Genomic DNA, 18,744 nt, shown 5'->3' with positions numbered 1-18,744 from the left:
CTCAAATATCATGTTTGGACGACAACATGGGATTCGATATTCGAATCATAGTGACATACAGTCCACTAGATTGACTCATGAATTTCTCCAAAATGCGCTTCAGTCCGCATTCATGAGAAGGTATACACAAAAGAATTCTTGTTCATTCTCACAATGTGTTTTCAAATGAAAACTATTAGCAGGAATGTCTTTAAAGCTCAATATGGTTTGATTGTCTCTCAATGTATAGAGGGTATCTGTGACATTGATCATGGTGCCATGAGGCATCAAGATTCAAGCTAAACCGCGTCTCTGAATGATCAGTATGATTCAATCATTATAGTCACAGAAGATTTACAAAGGTATAAAATCCAAAGATAGTTGCCAGTGCCTTAGAATGTTGTGGATAGTTCCACTATCTGCGAAGCACTCAATGTCTCGATGAGACAGATCTACAAAATGGAGTAGATAAGAGAGTAAATAGTTCCACTTGAACCATTTAGAAGGATTGAACGAAGCTACAAAAAGCTGCAATCCCGAGAGTGCATAAAAATTTCCGCGCAGAATGACCTTTGCGCACTAAAACAGTCATAACTTCTTCGTTAAAATAGATATGGATGAACCCCAAAATGTTCTGAAAACTAGACTCGTAGAGCTTTCTAATGATATAAAGCTCACTGTCCGGTTCGTCCGTAGCTGTTCACAAAGCTCAAACGAAGTTGACTGTCCAGAAGGGACAGATTGCTGTTTTTCGCAGAATTGGCATGTGCGAAGCTGTGAAGTTGCAAGTGGCGTGTAGGCTTTTGCCTTAGCCACAAGTGACGTGTGTATGATCAAAACCAAGTTCTTTCGGTCATTCTAAGGTCGTAAACTCCATGACTAGTTAGCAAAAGCTCCCTGACATGAACATAAACTAACTCAGAGGACCTAGAGGATTAGATCATGATGATAATTTTCCGGTTTTTGATAAGTCTTCAACGTCTTTTGCAAGACGGCAATTGGTTTAATAGCGTAGGGGGATCCAAAATCAAAAGCTTTCGGTAACTCCAAGTCAGTATGACCAGGCATGTCCGTGGAAGGTCGGTAGTGCGAGGCACACTTGAAACCACTATCTCCTTAATTTCGGACAATTCTAAGACATCACACTGAGCTTGGATGAGCCTAGTTGAACAATTGATGATGGAAAATCCGCTATAGGGTAGAAGACTTAACTTAACCGGAAACACGTGGGCGATCCTCATTGAGGATGCGGTGCCATGAGTCACCTTCAAAGGAATGGACCAAAATCGGCACAATATGCCATGTTTCTAAGGACGATGTAAGAATGTACATCTTTTTTGTAAATCAATACGAACCATAAGAGGAGAATAGTTTCATAACTTCGAAAAAATTCTCAAGGCATTCATTATTGCTAATGTGAGTACATCGAGGTCTCAAATAGACGAAGGACGTCGATACAACGGCTTAGTACATATAACTTGGAACGAAAATCAATGTCTAGCCGATGACGTCAAAGTCAGGGGTAGCTAGAGCAGGATCTGAATCTTCGAAATTCACGATCATGAGGATGACGTTCTTGTCCTCATATTGATTTTCCGTACCTTTTTGTATGCATTCACCATTTGAAGGAGCTAGACAATCTTAAACCAGTGATCTGAAGATCCACAACGGTTGCATTGTCATGAGCTGACGTGAGTAGTTTTGACAAAATAGTGTCTAGACCGGGAATGTCGCTATTAGAGCTGGTGACATCTCCCCCTCTTTTCTAGACATCGGCATGACGTTTTCTGCCATTGCCATGACCCATGTTGTTGTCCCCATATTAGGGGATAATCCCAAATAAGTTTATCACCTTAGCGTATATACAATTCCCGTATGTATGATCAAAATCAAGTCTCGTTGGTAATTCCAAACCAACTTGGAGGACCTAGAGAACTTGATGATGATCGAATCCGCTAAAGGTTATGGATCATGATGCCACAAAAGATCATCGACAATATGTAGTCAATTAAAGTGGTAAGCAATCCACTTGACTAATAACTCAACAAGTAGAGTTATATGGACGTTTCAAGAAACGCTCCATGAGTGCATTCCACAGTACTTTGTAGTCATTACTTTTTGCACAGATTGCCATTGAATGCTTGTCGATGTGGCGCGTCAAAAACTTTGAGAGCAAGAGATGTGAAATCTCGGCATCTAGGCTTGTTAGTCTGGGGGTCAAAATATGTGGTTTAATCCTTTCCAGTGAAAGGTTCCATAGATAACAAGCGAAGATTCATCTTAGGTATCGAGTACGTCAAAACTCAATGAGCAAAATGTTACGTTGCTCTTGCATACAAAACCAAGCTGTTATGAGACTCGATAGAGGTCACAAATAATGCTTTTAATGGTTTGTCCTTCGGATTGATCATACACAATCCGGAAAAAGCCGCGAATTGATCAAACACAATTCGGAAAAGGCCTCGGATTGATCAAACACAATCTAGAGAAAGGTCGGGGTTGATCATACACAACCCGGACAAGGAAGCAAGAGTGATCAAACACACTCTTGACCCGCAAATAAAATTCCGGGATTTTTGGTACCTGCACACACAAAATCCCAAGCATAGAATGGAGATGGAGAAGGGAGGAAAGGATTTTATCCTCCCCGAGTTATTGAACTTGGAAAATTTTAAGGTTTCAAAACATACCTTTCTGGTTTCCTTGGAAGACGAGTAATCTTGAAATCTTTGGTTTCTAGAGGCTGCCGAGAGAAGAAACAACGTTTCGCCTACTTATACTTCGAATTTGGGGCTGAAAATTTGATAGAAGGAGTAGCTCTGGATGAGGAAGCTGCTGTCAAAAATTCAGGTTGATCGGAGCAAGGGAAGGTGGTGAACCGGTGGTCGATAGCGGCGGCGGTCTGGAATTTTCCGGCGGCCGGTTCGGTGACTTTCCGGCCGGTACTCAGGATGAGGTCGGCGGCGTTGGATCTGGGACGAAGAGAGCTTTCTGGGGATATAAAATTCCGGCGGAGGGCAGTCGGAATTTTGGTCGAAAATCGGGAAAAACAAGACTGCCCGATTTTAGGGTTTGGAAAACAAATGGTGGGCAATTGGCTCTAGGGTTAGAACAAAGTGCATGATAACGTGATGAAGTATAAAGTGTAGAGAATGAGAGATAACAAGAGAATCATCATCTTATTCATTGATAGGAGCCCTTTATATAGGGAATTACACAATACTAATATGGTATGGATATGAATACATAGATCTAGTCTAATTACATATCCTATTGACATAAGGTCAAGGCACACATAAAGAATATCTAGAAAGATACAGAATATCCTAGAACATATATATATATATATATATATAAATATTCGTGCACTTGATGAAAGGAAGTGATGCCGTTATTTTCCCACACCAAAATCAGAAGCAGGATCATCAAATTGCTTAACATAGCCTTATGCTAGCTCTTGAATGAGATTAGGAACCTAACCAGAGACATAAGGTGAAGAAAAAGCATATATGTATATATGCTGGTTGTTGTTAAATGTGTGTTTATTTGTTGTCTCTCTTATGGAAGAATATGGAAAAAGCTAGATGCAAGTTTATAAGGGGCACCCTAAATATTTACAAGGAATTCTCAATTTTTTTTATGTTTGTAGTTAAACACGCTAATGGAAATAAATTACAAAAGTGTATGTGCATAATTAAAACGTCACTTAATAGAGTGGAAGAAATTTTTTAAAATGTATTATCACCTAAATGATGTCAGTATTATGCATAATTGTACTCAATAGAGATGACATGATAAAGTACTAGATGAACTTCAAACGGGACAGATTCAGCAGACTTGCTCATCTAGTGGTACTATTTGCCCTATAGTGGAGCTTGTTATAACAATATAACATTATACATCATGTTTTTTTTTTTCATATGCTTCAACATACGAGGAAGTGCCAGTTTATGATACCACTAATGACAAATACCCAGCTTTCTCAAACGTTGACGCTAGTGATTATGATAAGTATAAAATGCTGCTATTGTGAGCCTAGACCCCACTGTACCCTAGGAGTAAGGACACTGTTTGGGTGTATCATCTCACAAATACAGCTCAAAAAACATACTTTAATCAGGTAGTTATTATAAGGTACGATCCTGAATGACATGGGCCTTGATTACATGAAGGAGGCGGCGACAGTTTAAACCTCGAGAAAATCTTCGGTGCGACAACCGCACCACGTGTGTCTTGCGACCGCCCAACCAAAAAGAGACACGTCTCACAATATTCCTACGTCAACTGGAGCTGAATCAAAAGAAGAGGAGGGAAATCGGAATTCCTAACCACCCACTTCGGAAACGTCAAGCAACCCCCACCATCTAGACCAGCGACGTTGGGAGGTTCAACATCGCCCAGCCGGCGATGGGAGCGACATATTTCATGGCAGCGGGTTTTGCACGGCTTGGTGGAGGCGAGATTTGCAGGGCTCGGCGGTGGGTTGTATCAGTTTTGGAGCGGCGGGGCTTGTGGTGCTTAGCGGCGTGGGTTGCAGGTTTGTGGTGAGAAGTTTGAAGGTTGCGTCTGGGTAGAGAAAGAGAGGAGCTGGTTTTGTTTGATCGGAGAGACAGAGAAATTATGATCTCCCTTCTTCTTTTTCAGTTCAGTCAACCTGATGTGGAAAAAGTGTGAGACGTGTCTCTCTTTTTGGTTGGGATGTGGCAGGGCACACGTGGTGCGGCTGTCGCACTGAAGATTTTCTCTTAAACCTCTCGTCTGGTGTCAGCCTTAGTTAATTTCCATATTGGTTGTCGGGCTGCATACGACAAATTCCCCAATAGTCTTCTTGAATGTGGTGTTGGCTTAAGGAAGGATATGAAGGGAGATCTAGGCATGATAGCTTGTGGGATGGCACAAACATTTTCCTAAGGTCTATTTGAGTGGTGTTGTCAGTGTGGCTTGACGCGTTTCAGGGTAGATCGTTGGTGGTAAGGCTTAGAGCTATGAGAAGATCGCTAAGTTTTTGTCACCCTAGTGCCTCTTCAGGTTATGATAGCGACATGTCCTGAGTTCTTCTATGAAGCTTCAGGGAAAGCGCAACGGTGGTGGTTTTCGGTACGTAGCTGATCAGCGACGACGACGCTGAAGTGGGATGATAGTGGAGGCGGGCAAGGGTTAGTGTGTGCACATACCACTCCTCTGTTGGCCTGGGCCCATTTTTTGTGTTACTGGGTTCTAAATATTGAGCTACGTTTTTTTTTTTTTGTCTTTAGCCCAAAACTAAGTTTATAGCTGGTCCATAAACATTAGATTTTTGTAGTTTCTTCGTAATTTTAATGCTTAGAGTTTTCCTAGTCACTTAGCTTGCTTTTTTTTCTTTCTTATATATAAGTGAGCACTGATTTGTAAATATTGTGCTATAGCATACCACGTACGTGATTTCCCTTAGAGTGGCAATGTAAGGTATGTATATGTGCCATTTTTAATTGAGCTGAAATGAAATGTTGATTTTCATGATTTAAAAACCAAAGTCTGTTCTCTTAATAGTAGTATAGATAATGATAATACGATAAAATATCGTCATTTATCGTGACAAACAAAATCATTGTGAAAAGTTAATTAAATATGAGATAAAAATGCGAACTTTTGCAAATAAGATTCTTATTTTTAAGCAGTGTAGCCAATCTAATGTACACAATAAGGTAGGACAGTAGTCTGCTAGCCGCTAAATATCTACTAAAAACAACCACTCCACAGTGATCAACAATGTTCAAACACTGTCACCACGGTCACGGTCACCACTCCACCAATTAAGATGGTAATTGTAAAATAAGAAAGATACGCGAAAGTAATCTTTCAAACATCACAATAACTAATACAATTATAAAAAAATAAAAAATTTAAGTCACCACGGTCACGTCACCACTCCACCAATTAAGAAGGTAATTGTAAAATAAGAAAGATACGCGAAAGTAATCTTTCAAACATCACAATAACTAATACAATTATAAAAAAATAAAAAATTTAAGTCAGTAATCAGCAATGTTCAGACTTCAAACACTGTCACCACCGCTAGCGTCACCACTCCACCAATTAAGAAGGGTACTTGTAAAAGAAGAAAGACAGGGGAAAGTAATTTTTCAAACATCAAAATATCTGATACAAGTCATACAACTATAAAAAAAATCTAATTTTAAGTCCGTAAATCTCGGTAAATTAAGTGAATTACTTTTCTACTACAATATATGAAAATTCATAAGCGGAAAAATTAATTACGTACCAACTTTAAAATCTATTCAATATATCCAATGCACCACATCATGTATTATTCCACTCAAATATTGCCACGTAATAAAGTAAACATCAAAAACTACTATATAGTACCCACCCTGTTGCAAGGATATATATACCCTCTATTGGCAAAGCTATTATCTCCCAACCACACCACACCTCAAACTAGACAGCAGCTATGTCAACTCCTGCAGAGAACGAGGCCTCCATCAAGCAAGAGAGCGGTCCCTCCGGCACCGTCCAAGATAAGCCGAAGAAGATCGTGGTACGGACCGGAGACGGCGAGGTCTTTGAGTTGAAGGAAGAGGTGGCAATGGAGATGGAAACCATCAAGACCTTCTTCATGGAGGACAACATTTCTTATGAGACGGTGATGCCCTTAACCAACGTGGACAGCTGGGAGTTGGTCAAGGTTATAGAGTACTGCAGCAAGTATGTGGAACTCAAAAACAAGGAAAACTTCCACAAGGAACTCAAGGCCTTCCAGGACGAGTTCGTCAAGAGCATGAGCCCTAAGACATTACTGTCTCTCTCCAACGTGGCCAATTACTTGGAAATCAAATATTTCCTTGACTTCATCTGTCAGGCCATTGCGGATCATATTAAGAGTAAGGATGTTGAATATGTGAGGGAACTCTTTGGAGTGGAGAATGACTTCACTGAGGAGGAGTATGAGATGGCTAAGACAGAGGCTCCTTGGGCTCATGAAAACCTTGATAAGGATCTGTATTAAAGGTCAATTAATTTTCTTTGTTGTCAATAACAGAATCACAGAGTTGAAGCCTCAGAGGTTTTCCAATTTGTGCTAAATTATCTGTTCGAAATAAATTAAGAATTTTCCATTCTGAATCATCATGTCTTTAATACAGTTGGTAATGCAAAACCGTCAGTGATGCCGAAATTAGTGATTTTGAACATCCTTTCTGCCTTCTCTTTTCCCTTTTTCTTCGTTTAGCTTTCAGTCGGGTGAATACAATGTGGATTGTGACTAACGTGTGAGTTAGGCTCAGATCCTAGTCATCGATCTCACGTCTACCTATACTTTTTTACTAAATATGGTTTTGATATCTTAATTTACAGGTTAATATTTTTTTTAAAGCTACCATTATTGTGCTGTGAAAATAATCTATTGTGAACTAAAATAGTTTTGTGTTTAGTAAATATTATTTTTAAAAGTGTTGTCATAACATAAATAATTACAATTACATTTCTGTGTATTTAATGACAGCAGCTTTCAAAATAAAAAAAAAGATTTGGACTTGTAATATTAATTTTTTTTTGTTTAAAAAAAAAGTTTAGTTTTTCTCTTTCATTTACCAAATACTGTAAAATGTTTTATTAAAAAAATTATTAAAAAATATCTAAAATTTTAGATTAAAGCTGATTCTTTTAAAAGAAATGCAATCATAAACGAACCTTAGTCATCACTAGCTAGCTAGCTACAAGAGACCATAATATAAATCATAAATGTAGTTCCAAAATTTCGAAATATCAAAATAGATGTTCAATCTTTTATCCTTAAGCTAGATTTAGTACGTAGAGTTTGATAATTGGTAAACACTAGGAGGAAAGATAGAAAGTTATCTCCAAAATTGATTGCAATTCGATAGGGTTATTTTCCTTCTATAACATCATACCAATTAAATGTCTTCAACCACACACTTTTTTTTTTAGAAGACTCCAACCACACACTTGAATTAGTGTAAGTTACAAAGGGTAACCACTAACCACCACAGGTGGACGAGTTAGTTAGAGCCTTAGTGTGAAACCTCCATGCCTAGGTTCAAATCTCGCCGACGCTAATTGGAGTTAAATCCTAATTTATTCTCTTAGTGGCATGACCCATCAGCACGGATTAGTCTCTGGCCCAGAAAGCCTACTTAATTAGTTCATAATAATGCTCTCTAAAATTGGGCAGAAAATAATAAGTGAACCGGCTATTTACAAAAAAAAAAATATCAAACCACACGAGAAAATCCATGTTACTGTTTTGATCGCTTTTTATTTATTAAGTTTTAATATTCTCCAATCTCATTCTCCAATTGAGACTAGGGTTTACTACCAATCCTGGTCCAGAAATTAACCGGACTCCTTGTTTGTAGAGGATTCTGAATCCATCAGCACTCTAATGTTCTATAAACACAACCACAAATTCACAAAGAAACTCCCAAAACCCTAAACCAAAGTTGTCCCCGGAGTCCCGGACGAGAAGAAGATGGAGAAGATCACCGTGAGGACCTCAGATGGCCATGAGTTCGAGCTGGAGGAGCACCTGGCATTGCAATCGGCCCCCATTAAAACCTCACTGGACCTTCCCGGTGAAACTGTACCGCTCTCCAACGTGAACAGCTGGGAGATGGTGAAGGTCATCGCGTTCTTCACCAAGCTACAAGAGCTGGAGACCAGTTTCGGCGTTAAATTCATGGAGAAAAAAGAGGATCGGTTTCTTGAGGCCTTCCAGAACGAGTTCGACAAGGACTTGAGCGATGAAAACTTGGTGTGTCTCCTTTGCGCTGTGAGTTACTTGGAAATTGAGGTTTTGCAAGAGATTATGTGCAGCTTAATGGCTGAGAGGATCAAGACCAAGTCGCTCGACTATTGCAGGGACTTGTTTGGGGTTTCGAGTGACTATACTCCTGAAGAGGAAGCGAAAAATCGGAAGGATTATTGTTGGGCTTTCGAAGGCTCTGAAATTGAAAAATACAAAAGACCTGCGCGCAGATTGTAATTCATGAAAGTGAAAACACAGGATGACCTTTTTCTTAATGTTAGGGTTAGGGTTAGGGTTAAGGTGTCTGTGTTTTTTTTCCTTTAAGAAGACACATAAGGACCTGTTATACATTACTGAATAAGCATAGGTATGCAAGCATGATACCATTCTCTTTATTTTTGCCAACCAAAGTATGATATCCCCGTTCTTTTTGTTACAAAAAGTTTAGGTGAGAGCTTGGTTACACTACATCACCATCTACAGGGCAAACATGCAAGTCAACCTTGAAAGACTTACAGTGGACACGTACCTGTCATACCAGCCTCCGGATATAGATTTCCAGCCTCCGGGTATAGATTTCCACAAGAGAATTATAGATCGCGAATCAATGAGGTGCAACGGGGATCAAACTTGGATGGGGTCTCCACCACGCCCGCCCTTACCAACTGAGCCAAACCTTGTTGGTGTGTATTAAATTCTTTTCGATACAACATTGAAAGTTTTGTGGGCGAAAATAATTAAAAAAAACCTTAGATTTTCAACTCAACGGGAATCAGATAACAAAAACAAAAATTAAAGGACTAAGATATGTTGAAGCCTTGAAGAGAAGGTTGTTAGCAAGGAACCTAATTGGTAACTAGCAAGGCAAATGCTCAAAAAGTTCCAATAAGGATATCCAGGAACTTGTTGAGGAAAGCAATGACCATATCTGAACCCTATGAAAACGTACGCAAACTGCTCCAAATATATGAACATACAGAAAGTCACACATGAAATATATCAAGTAAATTTTGAAGAAAATTTCTCTAAGAAATGTAAGAAAACTAAGTAACTAACACACGAGAAAAAGAATAAAACGATCAGATAATTCAATACCATGCATAGACCTCAAATCATTGTATCAGATCTGGCTGGCATCCTCCTGAGGAAGTTTCGTGGGAATGAAGGGAGATCGATTCGCAAACTTGGGTGCCTTAGCTCGTAAATGAATGCAACAAACGCTAAGATTCTGAAGGGGACAAGGTAAGCTATTACCCCAGCAACAAAAGAGAAGAGAACAAACATAAATGTAGCTCTTGGATCCCTCCAGCTCACCAAAGACTGCACTCTCTCCCCTAGAGTTGCTATATCACCAAGCACTGTCTGAATCCTTCCCCCAAGACTTCGAAGTAAATCGTATCTCCTTCTTAGATCATCAATGCTATTCTTTCTTGATGGGAACGGATCAAACTCTTCAGCCAAGTCTTCTGGAGTTACGTTGGAGGCAGTAGACAATTCGGTATCTATGTATGCAATCTGTCTAGGCCTTCTCCGGAAGCGCCAGATCCCTAGGCCACAGAAGTAGAAAAACATAGTGGGAAGTATCACACCAGGAAAGAAAAGCAGAACCAAGAATATGATGTGGACAATCCCCGTGACAATGGGATTAGTCCATTTGCGGATCTTCTCAAAGCATTTGTAAAGAGCAACAATACCATCAAAAAGTTTGATGATCCTGTTGAAATTGGCTCTGCTTCTTCTAATGCTCCATAGATGTGCATTGGCATCCAGCATGTAATCCACAACCTCTTTCCTTAATGGTGGCTCGGCCCGACTTAACCTTGTTGCGATGATATAAGCCGCTTGGTGCCTTAAGCTAGCAAGCTGATATATTGATAGTGGGAGAATGTAATGCAATTTGGGTAGCAGAGGCTGTGCATATTGGTTGAGCAAGTTAAGCAAAGATGAACAAGAAAATCTCACAGCCAATTGGATTTCCCCGATCTTCTTTAAACCAAAAGGTGTTAGAACCACGAGGGGATAAGAATTTGTGTATACCCTATCAGTTTCGAGAGTAGATAGCCGAATCCTTACCTTCCCCATACACAAGTCCAGCTTATTGTTCCCACATCCATTGTCAAAAACTCCAATGGTAATGACTGTACATGGATCATAGACTTCCCAAGTATATTGTTCATTCCATTTCGGCTCCAAACTATCAACAATTGTCCTTGTTCTTACCCACTTTGTCCCATATTTTGCCACACAATATGCCCAGACCTGATCCGAAGGCCTATTGTTCATTATAGGTGATAGTCCAGTAGCATTCAAGATTCCCAACTCCAAAACCCCAATTGGAGGTCTCCATAGTAGCTTTGATGACGGGAGAAGATCACTGATATTATTAGTAGGCTCATCAAGAACATGGTATCCCCCATCCAAACTAATCCTCATGTGGAGCTTACTAGCAAACTTGACATCTTTCTGCTGACCCTCAACCATCATGGAAAGATTATACCACTTATTCGCAGGAGGGGCAGCACCTATCCTCCTATCCACATCGCTTAGAGGAATCACACACATCCCTATACAATGTTCCTCCTTTCTGTTCACCAGTTCCACCACACTCACAACCAAAGGATCATCAAATGGTTCTGCTGCAACAAACATTAGGTCTTCATTCCATTCCGGGTTTACACTCTTATTTTTAGAAACTCTACTTCTCATGAACAAGTTCCCAAGACCTGCTTTCACCAACAAATCTGATGCCTCTACCTTGTTATTGTTTATTTTAAGTATCAGATCCTGAGCTTCAATCACATTCACTCTAAGATACCAAAGCCTAGGAGAAAGGTAAACTTTGGAACGAGTAGTGGAAACAAAATCACCACTGACTGCAGCCACATCAGCGTGCCAAGCTTCTGAAAAAGCCTCATCTGCCTGTGTTCCAAACCAAAAAGACAGCATCAACTCTCCTCGAATCTTAACCCCATTTAGACCTTCTAGCCTATACCATTCCGGTGCCAATGCACTATCCGGGGGAATTCTCATGGGAGCCTCGGGAACAATGAAAGAGAACTTGCCAATGGTCGGATGACCTTGACCGTCCACAACAACAGCCCTGTCCTTCACCAAAATCTCCATAGTTATATCTTGAATTCTGTCTTTGGAGAAAGCAAACACTTGGTTCCATACCGGGTTTGGAGTCTTCTGGAAGGGCATTGTGGTTCCTGTGTAGTTTCCAAGCTTCAGTTCAACATAAGGGTCACAGGGAAGTGGCAACTCTCTGGCTTTCACAACCCTCACATATAGATACTGCATGTGCTCCACCAGATCAAAACTACTCACTGGACCGGTGGAGATCCTCCGGCTACTAATGTTCGGCCTTGTTTCCTTGACGGAGAAGTCTTCATGACTAGTCATTGGTTACACTGCAACAACTGTCAATTTATCAGAGCCAAGCACATTTGGAAAAAAATAACCAAATAATATACAGTAGAGTAAATTATGAAGCCATTAGAATCAGGCGCCAGATTTAACATGATCTTACAGAAGTGACATACAGTAGAAACAATAATGATAACAACGCACATGATCACAAACATCATGGGAATAAGGTTCCATCAGAACCACTGGTGAAACATAAAACTTTCCACTATAAATTTATCGGAATTGAAGGCCGAAGAGGAAAGTGAACAATTTAATTCTCCAGAAACAATGAAGGGTCAGTTGTCACATTCTAATAAAAACCATAAACAAATGAAACAAGGGTATATATAGACGTCAACAATGTCAAGCTTTACCAGAGAAGCAATGACGTTTATAAACTTGATCAATTATCTTAAAACTTAACAGGGTATTAGATATCAAACAATACAGCATTGATCATTCAGGGAAATGCCACACAGCCAAGCACAAATTTTCGTTATACAATATTCTTAGAGAAAACAGAGCAAGCAGATTTGGGAATGTACCAGAGAGAAGAGAATCACCGTTGGAAAGAGCTTTTTATAACAAACAAAACTGACAAACCTCCCGGAATTTGATTTCTGATTAGGTTTGGATTGGTGTGGCTGTCTATGGTGGTTTATAGCGTTAAGAAAAGCATAGGAGAAACAGAGGAAGAAGCAAAAGCATTTGAAGTTTCAGCAATGGGGATGTGGTGAAAATGGGAAAACCGTAAAAGAAAAACCCTGCAATTTTTAACGAATTGAAAAATCAAGTGGAGTATTTTCAGGAAGCTGTAAATGAGAATTATAGAGCTAACGAAATATGGAATATTTTTGAAAAGGTAAGAAGATCATAATGGGAGCACGTTTTGGTGACCGTTAATGGTTCCAAAAATGTTTTCTTTTTCAATGCATCTTAATTTTAATTTTTGAATGAGAGAATCGTGGTGATTTATTTGAAACATTTGCTGTTGTTGTTCTACATAATTGAAAACAAATAAGTGAAATAACAATATAACCGCCCAATGCCATTTGGTCTAGGGGCAGATATACATGTAAAAATTTTCTGCTTGATTTTTCTGTCTATGGCACTTGTTATATTTGGATTGTTTATGCTTCTCTGGTTTATTTAGGAGTTCTTTATTCCATATCATATTAAAGAAGAACCATATGGAGAATCAAAGTAGTTTGCCATCTTTTGCTACTGGTAATTTGATATCCCTGAAAAGCTTATTCACAGTAAGTACGAAAACTCATTCTAGTCATGCTTGGATTTGATATTTGGAAGACAAAATTTGCCCTAGACATCTAGTATGAATAGCAAAATCTGTAATACCATCCATGCATTGCAAATCCAAGGGTTATGAATCCATATTTTTGTTACGGATTTCATAACCTAGGATTGCATTCACATTTCAATTGTTAAGAATCCATTTGTACTTTTGCAGTTTTGCACACCTTCGGTTATAATTCAATCCGATCCAATTCCACTTAGATGGAACTAGGCAGTTGATTGACAGATATACATACAAAATTTTCTGCTTAATTTACTTGAGCAAAGATGTTTCACATAAGTTAGCAATAATCGGAATTCAAATCATCTAAAGCAGCATTGGTTACAAGCACTCTGAATAAATGTTTCAGTCAACTAAACAATGTTCAAACTTCTAAAATTCTCTTCATCCACTACCAAAGCAAACATACTTAAGAAGAACTCCTAAGCAAGAATCTGCAGATAATAAGCACACACCATAAGGTAAACGTTCAAATACATGCACATAGATAATATAATAAACTAACATTTGCTCACCACAATCCACTCGGACTTAGCATCAGAATAGCAACTAACACAACACTAAACTCATCTAACAATCAGAAGCTGTGCCTGGGGATGGCTTTGAGAGTACCAAGGCTACAATTGCTAATTGTCTGTCTGCTGCTGTTGGGTTTGTTGCTGCTGCTGTGGCAGTGGCTGCTGAGGTTGGGACTGAGTCCAGGGCATGAAAGCCATAGGTGGCCTAGGCTGTTGAGCACCATACATTGTTACTTGATCCACTGGCTTCCCCATGATCATCCCAGGAGCACCAACAGGATGCTGTGGAGGAACATAATAATATGGAAGATCTGCTGCAGAACCCACCACAGGGATGTTGGCCTTGGTCACTCCAAGTCCCTCCTCTTTCAACTCATCTCTCGGGATAATGTCAACCAAAAAATCAAACACATCAGTCCTTGAAATAGCAGCAGCAATATCATTCTTTTGTAATGTCCTCCTCTTGTTCTCTTCTGTGTGAATCCATGAGCGCAAAGTCAGCTCCAAGATGAATATTTCACATGCCTTTGCAAATATCACTGGAGCCTCAGCAGATATCATTCGAACATCCTCATCAGCTTTCATGATTTTCTTAATTCTAGCAAGTGGAAGGCTGTGATTCTTAAAGTCAGTTGTTTGCTCAATGTCTTGCATTTGGTTGCCCCAGAACACCTGAAGCTGCTGTTGTTGCTGCTGCTGCTGTTGGTTGTGGAAGTGATGTGCTTGCTGGTAGGCAATCTGATGTGGGGAATTAGAGAAAGCCGGGGGTGGCTGTGTTGGGGAAGGGATGGCCACAGTAGGAGTTCCAGAAGCCACCATTGGAGCAGTTTGATAGGACGGAGGAGCATATGACATCTGACCAGAACCAGCCACAACACCAACCACAGGCGGCTGTTGTTGGTGGTGGTGTTGTTGTTGTTGCTGCTGCTGCAGCTGCTGTTGTGTTTGTTCCGAGTGATCCATGGTTAGTGATGGGAAATTATCTTCTTGTCCTTATTGTTCGTTATTCACAATGCTGAGTAAAGAATAACAGATGAATAAAAGAAATTAAAACATACACAACCTCTATGAGATAAGAATATAAATTATTCTGATCGAGAATATATGGTTTCTACCAGAGCATAATCAGCCTTCTCATTAATTCCCTTTTCTGACACAATAGTAAACAGCCATACTAAAGCATCATTTTTCACAAACCAAATTGTAACCCTCTCCAACTCCTGTTTCCAAGTAACCATCAATATTGTAGCTTTTGGAAAAGTGATGTGAAAAACCTTTATAAAAAAAAAGGATAACTTAGGTATGAAAGAAAGCAGGAAAAAATAACGGAAAAGCCGAGGAAGATTTTCCTAGTCAACCACTATTGTACATGTTTCTAATTGCCAATCATGACTTCTGTTATATTCATCTTTCTACTCTATACATGCTTCTGAAAAAGCCTAGTTAAGGCAGTCTTTCTGTCTTCAACACAGTACTTTACCTCTATTGTAACCTCTAGTTCTATTCTATCGACCTCTTTTTTCCCTAACACATTTGATTGCAAACGATACAAACCCAAAAACACTCACAGATGCAAACAACCAATATTCCCTGCTCATCAAGGTACGCTCAACCACCCTCATTTAAAAAAAAGGTGTCCTTTTCTGCATAATATCATTCTTGCTAACTTGTAAATCACAAACACATAACCCACAGTCATTGGAACATACAAACAACACACACCCAGAAGTCTATAAACGTTTAGAACCCAAAATAACTAGAAAGAGGAACATCTGATTTATCATATCAAACCCGAAAAACAACACTCACTTGCCAACTGCATGCCCTCAAGTTTGTACCAAGTAAATCTCAAATAAACAATCACATATCAACCCAAAGATGCAAACTTTATAAACAAAAAACCACAACAAGAAACTCAAGCTCTTCAATCTGACCTCATCCTTTCATCCACATTCTAAGACCCTAATGCAAAGACTATAACACACAGCTAAAAAGATCAATAATTTACCTCAATCAGCTTCAAACTAAATGAACCCTTCTAAATTAAGCACAAGATCAACCCACAAAGATGGAAAATCTCACACTTTTAGTTCTTACCTAATTTTCCAGTACCCAAAATTGGATTACACAGAAGCAAAGCAAACAACCCAACAAGAAGAGATCTAGCAGTTAAATTCAACATAAAAAGGCCCAAAAAAAGAGTAAAGTTTAAAAATTTACCACCAGGTGAATCTTGTTCTTGGCAGAAACCCTAAAGAAGGTGAGAAATTTAGAGAGAATTTGGGGGAGAGAGTTAAAAGGGAGGGACAGAGACAAGTTTGAAATCTGGTTTGTTTAGAGAGACTAGAGAGAGGGGGTTCTGGGAGCATCGTTAGAGTGACACGTTTCGAGCATAGAGAGCTCTGACCAGTGTTCTGGAGGGACACGTGTCGAGAATGCGTTGGTGGTGACAGTGGAAAAGTATGTTCTGAGTGACGGATGGGGGAAGACGACAGCGGGGTGATGAGGGTTGTGGGTAAGCGTGGAGGGGTCACGTGACCGAAGTGTCCAAGTCACATTGTGGGTGTCTATTGGCATCAACGTTGTGCAGTTGTGGGAGTGATGAGTGTTCCACCTCGTGGTGTTTCACGTTCATAGTAGGGTTGGACTTTTAGAAACTGAAAAAATCAAAACCGCACCGAACTGATATCGAAAAATCAAACCCGATGGAACTGAGGTGATCGGTTCTAGAAACCGCACGAAACCGAGCAGTATGCTATCGGTTTGTAACTCTATGTATCTAGAAAACCAATTAAACCGAATCAAACCGACATATACTTATTTAATTATTAACAATTAATACTATATTAAGTGCCATGTTTTTATTGGTTATGGGTTATAGTGTGGGTTTCCAGACGCATGATTATGGTTTATAAGTGTCTAAGTCTAATCTAATTCCCTCACATTCATAGCACACACATTTACTAACTTATAATGGAAAATATCATGAATCGGTATAATTAGAATAGCAGACGGGAGGAATCAATATGAAAATATTTCATTTTCATGGAAATCGGCATCAGAACTAGTTTGATTACTAAAATAACCCTACAAGAAAGGAAGTACAATATGAGCAATCTACATACAATGATGATCATATATCTGATGTCGTCTACAATATATATTTCTAGGATTAGGTAATTTAGAGATATTAAAATTATGAGAGTATTTTGGGGAGAAAAGTTGATTCCATAGATATGATTCATAAACCTATCTTCCCCCTTGGGTATCGAATTAGGAGTTCATCAGGAATTGATTCATGATAGGGAGGTGGGACCCATACACATTCTAATTCCTTGATGTGTTAGACTGTTAGTAAACATCGGAATTCTCCTATCATGGAATCAACATTCTTAATTCCATTCCCTGTTAATAAACGTGTCATCAGTTTTCCTATTTGTTCTGGATGTTGGAGGCATCAAATGAATGATGTATAAACTTTAGATTTCTCTTTCCTTTCAATTACTTGTTTGAACCCATTAGAGTGAAGTAGTCAACTTGTAGTTTACTACTTTGAAATTTTTATTTTTATGTTATTTGGTCAAGTGCAGATAGTGTTACGGATTATAACTACGTGAGTCAAACTCACAACCTTATATTTATTAAAGGGGAGACTATGTCACTAGACAGGGCCGGCCCTGAAGAATTGAAAGCCTAGTGCGAAAAAAATCGTTGGGCCCTTTATATTAATTTTTTTATTTAAAATTATTTATATCTAATTTTCATTTTATCCGGTAAAAGTCTTTTTTTCTCAATAATGTCTAATATTGTTCATACAAGTGACTAAAATATCAAAGATCATGAAAATATCGATGATCCGAAACTTGAAACTTGAAATTTTCGCAGAAGAACATGAAGTCTTTATATCTTTAAGAAATGTCGATTAGAGCGACTATGTTAATGTATTTTTTTAAAAAAATATTAAAAAAAAATATTGTTACATGATAGGTTTATTAGTATCGTATAATGTGAAATAGTATAGTATAGGTACTTCTTGAAATTTAATTTGATTTGTAATCTTTTTCTTGAACAAAATAAATAAACCTTTGTATTTTATTAATTCTCATATATATAACATCAGTAGTTTATTTAGTAAGATAATAAATATGATTAATTATGGTAAAACAAGTCAATCAAAAGTCAAAAATAAATCATGAGATATATCTTAGATATAAAAATATGAAAATAAGAAGCAACACTTCTTACTGGTAGGATAGTTATGTCGCTTGAGTTCTATTTAAGTCACCCAAGTTCGAATCCCAAAAGGTACATTTTTTCTATTTTCTCAAATTTTTGATCTAATTCCTAAATTGGGCTGTTTAGTATGTGATATATATGGATGAAATTGTTCAGATTCTCAAATACGCCCAAGTTTGACGTTGACAAAAAAGGACAAAATTACTCTTGGGCCTTTGATGTGCCCCATGTTGGTCTGGGCCTAGTGCGGTCGCACGGGCCGCACTGGGCTTGAGTCGGGTCTGTCATAGATCAAATGGTACTGGCTACAATCGTTCCACTTATAATTTATTTTGTATAAATGTAATTGGTTATTTATCTGTAAGTTAGATTGATTAATCCATTATCTACAAATATCATTATAAGCAAGTATTAATGTTTCGATTCTTATAAGCAAGTATCAATTGGTTATTCTTTGTGCTGTATCGAGCTTTGTAGCTTTGATACACCAAAGTCGTTGTTAAGGATATTATAAAGGAACATCA

At 38.7% G+C, this 18,744-nt stretch overlaps 4 protein-coding genes across 5 annotated transcripts in view; 1 reads left to right on the top strand and 3 right to left on the bottom strand.

Annotated features, from left to right (window-relative positions):
* The window catches only part of LOC101305975, a 14,510-nt gene extending 7,410 nt beyond the window's left edge, over positions 1–7,100 (bottom strand). Inside the window, exon 1 of the mRNA XM_004306520.1 lies at positions 6,680–7,100. Within this exon, the coding sequence (XP_004306568.1) occupies positions 6,680–6,759 (80 nt within the window). The 5' untranslated portion in view covers positions 6,760–7,100. The remainder of the gene's footprint in view (positions 1–6,679) is intronic.
* A 1,367-nt stretch (positions 7,101–8,467) lies between these two features.
* Positions 8,468–8,980, top strand: LOC101294895 (SKP1-like protein 3-like). The gene has a single exon (XM_004308190.1). It carries the CDS (start codon positions 8,468–8,470, stop codon positions 8,978–8,980), a length of 513 nt encoding a protein of 170 aa, XP_004308238.1.
* Positions 8,981–9,850: 870 nt separating this feature from the next.
* On the bottom strand, positions 9,851–12,145 carry LOC101294608. The gene has a single exon (XM_004308189.1). It carries the CDS (start codon positions 12,143–12,145, stop codon positions 9,851–9,853), a length of 2,295 nt encoding a protein of 764 aa, XP_004308237.1.
* A 1,640-nt stretch (positions 12,146–13,785) lies between these two features.
* Positions 13,786–16,272, bottom strand: LOC101305504 (nuclear transcription factor Y subunit C-9-like). Of its 2 annotated transcripts, XM_004306519.1 has the most exons (3): positions 16,205–16,267; positions 15,100–15,204; positions 13,786–14,999 (listed from the first exon to the last, which is right to left on the bottom strand). In XM_004306519.1, exon 3 carries the CDS (start codon positions 14,945–14,947, stop codon positions 14,093–14,095), a length of 855 nt encoding a protein of 284 aa, XP_004306567.1. In that variant the 5' UTR covers positions 14,948–14,999; positions 15,100–15,204; positions 16,205–16,267; the 3' UTR covers positions 13,786–14,092. The 2 variants fall into 2 exon arrangements, with proteins under 2 accessions (XP_004306567.1, XP_004306566.1); XM_004306518.1 differs by lacking the exon at positions 15,100–15,204 and having other exon boundaries at positions 16,205–16,272.
* Positions 16,273–18,744: the final 2,472 nt, after the last annotated feature.

The sequence above is a fragment of the Fragaria vesca genome, linkage group LG7 (genome assembly GCF_000184155.1).
Source record: "Fragaria vesca subsp. vesca linkage group LG7, FraVesHawaii_1.0, whole genome shotgun sequence".
Taxonomy (NCBI): domain Eukaryota; kingdom Viridiplantae; phylum Streptophyta; class Magnoliopsida; order Rosales; family Rosaceae; genus Fragaria; species Fragaria vesca.
This window is presented reverse-complemented; position numbering and strand designations above follow the sequence as displayed.

What these genes read in the sequence shown, in the direction of transcription:
- LOC101305504 (XM_004306518.1), bottom strand. Translation starts at nt 14,947, where the DNA reads ATGGATCACTCGGAACAAACACAACAGCAGCTGCAGCAGCAGCAACAA.
- LOC101294895 (XM_004308190.1), top strand. Translation starts at nt 8,468, where the DNA reads ATGGAGAAGATCACCGTGAGGACCTCAGATGGCCATGAGTTCGAGCTG.
- LOC101294608 (XM_004308189.1), bottom strand. Translation starts at nt 12,145, where the DNA reads ATGACTAGTCATGAAGACTTCTCCGTCAAGGAAACAAGGCCGAACATT.